Source organism: Furipterus horrens, unplaced genomic scaffold (genome assembly GCF_987537825.1).
Source record: "Furipterus horrens unplaced genomic scaffold, mFurHor1.1.pri manual_scaffold_2, whole genome shotgun sequence".
Classification (NCBI taxonomy): domain Eukaryota; kingdom Metazoa; phylum Chordata; class Mammalia; order Chiroptera; family Furipteridae; genus Furipterus; species Furipterus horrens.
This window is the reverse complement of record NW_028327172.1, coordinates 214,386,948-214,394,157: the sequence shown is the minus strand read 5'-3', so window position 1 is coordinate 214,394,157 and position 7,210 is coordinate 214,386,948. Positions and strand designations below refer to the sequence as shown.

The 7,210-nt window shown below is 52.6% G+C and overlaps 1 protein-coding gene across 2 annotated transcripts in view; it reads left to right on the top strand.

Moving 5' to 3' along the window:
- The window catches only part of STX18 (syntaxin 18), a 96,141-nt gene continuing 88,931 nt past the window's right edge, over positions 1-7,210 (top strand). For both annotated transcript variants that reach the window (XM_090267085.1, XM_090267084.1), the window contains exon 1: positions 1-194. In XM_090267085.1, the coding sequence (XP_090123211.1) occupies positions 27-194 (168 nt within the window). In that variant the 5' untranslated portion in view covers positions 1-26. The remainder of the gene's footprint in view (positions 195-7,210) is intronic.

The following is a 7,210-nucleotide window of genomic DNA, read 5'->3' as shown; positions in this document are numbered from 1 at the left end:
GGCCGGGGCCGTAGGTGCGGGTCGTCATGGCGGTGGACATCACTCTGCTGTTCCGGGCCAGCGTCAAGACCGTGAAGACGCGGAACAAAGCGCTGGGAGTGGCGGTGGGCGGCGGGGTTGATGGCAGCCGCGACGAGTTGTTCCGCCGGAGCCCCCGGCCCAAGGGCGACTTCTCTTGCCGGGCGCGCGAAGTGGTGAGCTGGTTGCTATGGAAACGGCGGGCCGGCGGTGGGGGGGGGGCGGACCCGCGACGCAGACCCCGGACCCCAAACCAGACCCTGTCCCGTAAGCAGTGTGTGAAAGAGGCGCGTGGGGAAGAGTGGTCTCTAGTGGGGACAGGAGAGTCGGTCCCAGGGAGCCGACAGCTGCCTCGGGGAAGGGGCAGCCTCACTTCGAAGAGTGGGGACGTTTGATGGGAGGGGTTCTGGGAAGCAGCGTGGTCTTGGGGACGCGGGTGGAGAGACGCGCGGAAATCTCCGGGACTGCTCCGTGGGACGGGGAGTTCGCTGTCACCGCCGGCTGGGGCGCCGCGGAAGTGTCGCCACGGCCCTTGGCTTCCCCGTCGCAGCACTGGCCACAGTGTATTTGCCTCTAAAGCTGAACCGCCTCGTGCTCGTCCCCCCCCCCCCCCCCGCATGGAGGCCAGAGGTCGCGTTAGCCGCCCCCGCCCTGCCCCTGGCCTCCCGCGGTAGATTAGGGCGCCCGCTAGGGACCTGTAGGTCCGTTTGAGCCTGGTTTCGGGTAGTTTTCACGAACACCCTGTGGTACAGTTACGTGGACTGCTTTCTGCGCCCTGGACACAGCGGGCTTTCTCCCGGGAGAGCAGGGACCTTCCGCGTAAGGGAGGGGGAATCGCCAGTGCTGCGCTCAGCACTGCTTAGTGTCTGGTTGTCGCATGGGGAAAACAAAGCAAAACACGAACAAATGGTCGTCTGTCTTCCCCACTGAACTGTGTACGGGGCGCGATAAAGTTGGCCTTGTTCCCTTTTGTGTCCTCGGCACCAAGGGTGGATGTTGTTTCTCTGTAGGTTGATGCTCACACAGTTCTGTCTCCTTTAAGAAATGAAAATACAAACTCGCAAAAAACGGTTCAGAGCTTTGGGAGGCGCAAGTAAGGGGCTCTGAAGCTTTTAACTTCATTAATTTCTTGGTAAAGCCACTCCTGCTTGGCACACAGTTCAACACCTGGTACTTTGCAGACATGCAGATATTTTTTAACGACTGCATGTCTGCGTGAATTAATGAGTGGCAGTTTGCTCAGAATATCTGGGCATCGGGGGAGGGAGATCGACCAGAGGAAGCCATTCAGCCTATCAATAACCATCCACGAAGCACCTGCCGTCTGACCAGCACTGCGTTAGAATGACGCAATTCGAAAGGACTGGTGGGCGAAACAGACATGAACCAAACAAGCGCCATAAAGCCTGGCAGCTGTTGGGCAGGGCACACAGGAAGCGTGTGCCGTTGCTCCTGAGTGCCGGGAACAGCTTCACAGAGGGGGTGACTCCTGAAACGAATCTTGAACGAGGAATGGTTGGAAGACAAGGTGGAGAAGGGCCTCTCAGGCTAAGAGAAGGGCGTGCACAAAGATGTGGCGATCGGTCACTTTTATGCTCGGTTTATATACTCAGTGCGTGTCTGCCCATTAAATTTCAAACAAATTGGATGGGAATAAGCTTTCAAATTTGGGGGGAGGGAACTTATATCTGAACAACTCCAAACAGTGATGAATATACCGCTTTGCAGTATGAGCTTGATTAGTTAACTTACTTGGACTGGGACTAATGGGGGCGTTGGGAGTGGAGAGAAGAGTAAGGTCTGGATTTGGAGGACTTGCATTTGAATCTGGATTCTGCCACTTAGAAGTGGGTGACCTGGGCAAGCCCTGCTACCTGAGTCTCATTTTCCCTTCCTATAAAATGGGCATGATAATATCCTACTTAACTGATGAGCAGGTTATTAGCATCTTATGAGGCCGTGTGTATATCGTAAAGAACTGTACTGGTGATTATTGTTCGCCTTCACCCCTAGTCTATACCCCTAGGCTGTATAGACTTTCCATCACTGGGGCCAAGCTGTGTTTCCTAACCGCGTAGCTTTCTTCTACTTTCATCCCTTGCTCACAGAGGGGAACCAAGGAGGTGCAGGAAGGAATCAGTGGAAACCTCGTGCAGGTACTTGGAGCTTCCGGAGCTTCCGGAGGGGAGATGGCAGCATTCCTCTGGCAAGGTGAAACTCTCTGGCAGATGTGTGGGCCATCTCTTCCTCCCCGTGACCGTGGAAGCCCCTGCGAATTTCCCAGCAGATCTGTATAGCTCAGAATCCTTTGCCGCCCTGCGCCCCAGGCAGCCGTTACCAATTATGGGGCCTGACAGTCAAGTTGAAATCTGCTTGGCATCTTACCTGACGTGTGCTAAACACAGACCCTGTATTCCTAAAGCTGACCCATGGGCTTTTTCCTTTACAAACTTAAAAGGGTCTTAAGTTCATGTTGTATAGGCGTCTCATTTCACAGGTGGGGAAACGAACACCCGGGTAAGTGGAACGACCGGCCCGGCGCCCTGCTACCTGAGGGCATGGGACAGAGCCTGCAGTAGAGGCCAGGGGCTTCAATGCTATTGATTACGCATCCCACCGGCCATCCTCCGGCCTTTAATTTCCACAATAATTCTAAACCAAAAATTCAGTTCTTTGGTTTTGGAATGGCCATGAGTCTTCTTCTTAAGATAATACCGAATTCAAAAGTGGAGACTGAATGGTATTTAGAGTGGAAAGACCTGGATTGGAATGCCTTTGCTGTATGAACTTGGGCGAGATACTTAGCCTTAAATAGAGTAATAACAACCTTATGAAGCTGCTGTGCAGATGCAATGAGGAAAGGTGTGCAGGTGCCTGCAGGAGTGCGAATTCTTTTGGTTGCAGGTGACAGTAACCTAGCAATGTAAGGGAACCTGAGCACAACGGGAGAGCTGTGGCTCCCATAGCTGGGAAACACGGGATGGAGCGTCTTTCTCTAGCTCTTATCCATACGACCCCAGGCAAGGGCTCTAGTTGGTTTTGCCTGGATCCTGAACCTTCATTTCTGGCATCAGAGGGATAAGGCTCTTCAGATGGCCCGGGTCATGTGTCCGCTCAGATAGGTGGGTTGGATACTGTGATTGCTGGCCTCCCAGAACCTTGGGAAAGGGGTGCCCCTTCTAGATGTATGGAGTAAGGGACGCTGGGCAGCAACACCGACGAAAGCCGTCCTCACAGTGCCTGACATGCCGTCACCTTACCCGCCTGGTGGTCTTCAACTCTATGGGGAATGAAAAGCTGGACTGTGGGAGTTTGTGAATGACAGACTTGGGGTGCGGGATGTGTCTGGGGGTGCCTCATACTGGCAGCTCTTCGTTTTCTTACATATAAAGGTTACAGAGGCCAGGGAAAGCAGACCCCTGTCAGCTGTCCAGGGGCAGCAGGGGCCGATGAAAGGCACAGGAACCGCGTGCTGCAGCTCAGGGCTGGCCACTGACTGGGAAGGCCATGTGACCTTCCTGAGCCTCAGCTCCCACGGCGGTGAGACTGAGAGCCGAGACTAGGTGACTGCAGGGGCTTCCTGTTACACAACGATGTTTTCACAGATGAGGCAATAGAGACCCTGAGTCGCTGGGATTTTGTATTCAGAGTAGGTGAGCAGATGAGGTTCCCTTTATTATATATACATTGCCTTTGTGAAGGCTAAATGTCACTTCTTTTCATTTTCTTAGGCTTTGGTTATCTTGCGTTCCTGACTGCAGTTCAGAGTTCTTGCAGTGACCCAAAGCTGGGTGGTCTGGTCCTGCGGCCCCTCTGACCTCACCTCCTCTCGCTCCGACTCCCCTCCTGCACCCTCGCCTCTGCCGCGCCCACCCCGCCAGGCACTTCTGTACCTCGGGGCCTGAACACTTGTCTCCCAGGTGCTGCGTGGCGTGAGCCTCAGGGCTCTGCTCAGGGGTGGCCTCAGTGAGACCTTCCTCGCCTGCCCTGTGTAAGGCCGCGTCCTTTTTCTGTCTTTTACTCTGCTTTGTCCTTTTCATCATCTCCCATGTCGGGTATCCATTTAGTTATCATTTACCTACTAGAACACGTGCTTCATGGAGACAAAGACTTTGTGCTGTTTAGCACTGAACTGGTAGGTTCTAGGGACACAGACACCCAATAAATGTTGCTTTGATGAATGTTGGTGCCTGGGTCGTGCGCTTTCAGTTTTGGAGCTCACTGATCTCTGTCCGGGGCCCCTCCTAGGTCCGGGGCCTGGACATCGCTCCTCAGTATCACACGGCACGCATTTACACCTGGAGCGGACGTCAGAGCCACAGCGGCTTTTACTTTCCAGTGCAGCGGACGTGTTTCGTAGTTGCGTTTGGGTCCTACCTCAGGGCAGTGGGGGCGCAGGCGCCGGTGCACACTGGCGGGGTGACGGCGGGGTCAAAGACAGGACCGGCGGCGGGAGCCCTTTCCTGGGCGAGGCCAGGGTGCGGGAAGAATGGCAGGGGGGGGGGAGGCTGTGCTGGCTTGGGTTGGAGCAGGGGCAGCCGACCTGGGCCCACGGGCCAAGTCTGCCCGCTGCCCGTTCTAAGTGAAGTTTTATTGGCGGGCAGCCGTGTTCGCTTGTTTACACGGAGGCCGTGGACGCTTTTGTGCTGTAGGGGCCCGAGCCGTCACCTCCCAAGGCCTGCAGGGGCCCGTCACATCCACCCTTGGGTGAGACCATGGTCAGCAGTGCTCTGAGGGGTCTGGCCTTCACGCTCTGGGCTTTGCAAGCCGAGGCAGGAAAGGGTCACATTTGTGTTTCAGGATAATGGGCAGCGTTGAAGATGCGTTTGGAGCGTGACAAGACTGACCCAGAAGCGCTCATTAGGAGGCTGTTCCAGCCATTTGGGGGAAAGCCAGTGAGCTAGCGACAGTGGGACTGGGCAGGAGCGGACGGATGAAGGGGGTATTTAGGAGGGGCACTCAACTATGTTCCTAATTTTGGGGGTTAGAAAGAGTAAGGGGTAACATAACGCCCAGTGCCCTGGTTGCAAAGTTAAGCGGTAACGGATATCACAGTGACATCTTTGTCAGAGTTAGGATAGAATGCCAGTTATTCATGCTTTCTTTTCCTGTCTAAACAGCAGAGAACAGACCCAAGGAGCCGGTGGGTGTTGGGGTTTCGCTAAGATGGCACGAGGTGGGTAACTCCCAGTGGCAGTGCTTCGTGGGGACCGGAGAGCAAGCCTGGCACCCAGTGGGCTCCCCAGTGTGGCCACATGTAGGTCTTGGACGCAGCTGAACCTACAGATAAGATGGTCAGTGCAGTTGACCCTTGACCAACACAGGTTTGAACGGCATGGGTCCTCTTACACACAGATTTTTGAAAATAAATAGCAGCCAGCCTTCCAAATCCCTGATTCTGTACCCCCAGGCTTCAGTTAGCAAACAGTGTTTCCGATCAGAGGTGAGGAATCCTTGGATTCGGAGGGCTGGCCGTTCTACACCGTTTACAGGGGCACTGGAGCATCTGCAGATCTTGGGGTCTGGGGGAGGTCCCGGAACCAATCTCTTGCAGATACATGGGGATGACTGCAGTTACCTTTGGGGGAGTCAAAGTTACACCCGAATTTTTGAGCACAGGGTTGGCGCCCCTCACCCCTGCTCTATTCAAGGGTCAGCCGGCTGCGTGGAGATCCGAGGCCTGCCTCTCAGATCCTGCAAACACAGGGCTGGGCTGCCTTCGCCTGGGGAGAAATACAGGCCAAGGCCACCGCGTGACTCCTCAGGGCCTGTGTACATGCCAGGCTGTCACACCGAGTCCCGTCTTCTCAGCATGCCGTCTGTCTTCTTGAAAGAAACTCATCTTAGTGGTAGTGATCTTATCACATACTGTAGAAGCATGGTTCCCTGGGATAGTCAGTTCGTTTTCTTCATGCCAAGAAAAACCGAGATTGGGTCAGAGTTCCCTTCCTCAGTTTCCAGTTGGCAGGTCACCAACAGTTCATTGTATCATGTACTAGGGTCAGGCTGCTGAAGCATGTCTCCTCGGGGTGGCATTTTTTTCCTGTCCCGGGTCTGGGTCTGCCTCACAAACTTGAGAACCAGATTTGCCAGCATACCGAGGACCACGCTCTCATCAACTCGAGTAAAAGTCGGAATATCAGTTTGTTTATTTGAGGGCTGTAATACTCCAGATACAAATTTTGGGAAGTCAATTTATTTTTGAGCTGCTACTACAGGTCAGGAACTCTGTTGAAGAGTTTACATACCTGATCTCATTTAATTTTTCTTACTGGGAGCTAGAAATATATTATTAAGTGATTGTATTGTGAATAATATTCTAGAATTCATACTTGATATTTGAGGTTTCTTTTTACATGGACATCTGTGTGGGCTCCCTCTGGTGGGTGAAGTATCAGCAAAGCTTACAATGGTTAATTATGGCTTGTATTATGGAAAACTTAATGTGTTTAAAACATATTAGGTTTCAAGGCCCCTTCGGAGCCTAAGAGAGGGTGGATGAACCAGAAGGACGGGAGTGTGGTGTGTTGAAGGAACTCCTGTAACTCATATGTGAAAAGCTTGTAGCACAGTCGTATTTAAACTCAATAACACTTTTTTCTTCCCAACTTTCGGGGTCTCAAAGTCTATAAATACTAGTTTGCCAGCTCCTTGTCACCGTATAACATATGCCTGTTTGTCAGAACTTCGTTATGGGGCCATGAACTATATTCAACCCCCAAGAGAGTCTTCATTTCACATTATTATACAAATTCCTGTTTACTTTTAAAAATTTTTTAAAAATTTTTTCAGAGAAAGGGGGATGGAGGGAGGAAGAGAGGGAGAGAAACATCAACGTGAGAGAAAAACGTTGATCAGCTGCCCGTCCTATGCACCCCAACTGGGGGCTGAACCCGCACGTCACGCGTGTGCCCTGACCAGGAATCCGACCCGCGACCCTCGGAGACGATGCCCAAGTGGCCGAGCCACACCCGTCAGGGCCATTCTGCTTACTCTTAGACAGATGATAAGAAAACCCTTGTAAAGGGAACATTTGCCTGTTAGTCTTAAGTAGATGTGATAGCAGCAAGTATTGACTCTGAGAAATTGAGAAAATAATTTAAAAGCATAAGTTTGAATTATGAATACTCTCGGACTTTGCCATTAATTAACCTATGTGACTTTAGAGAACTTCCCTCTTTTTAGTTTTTGG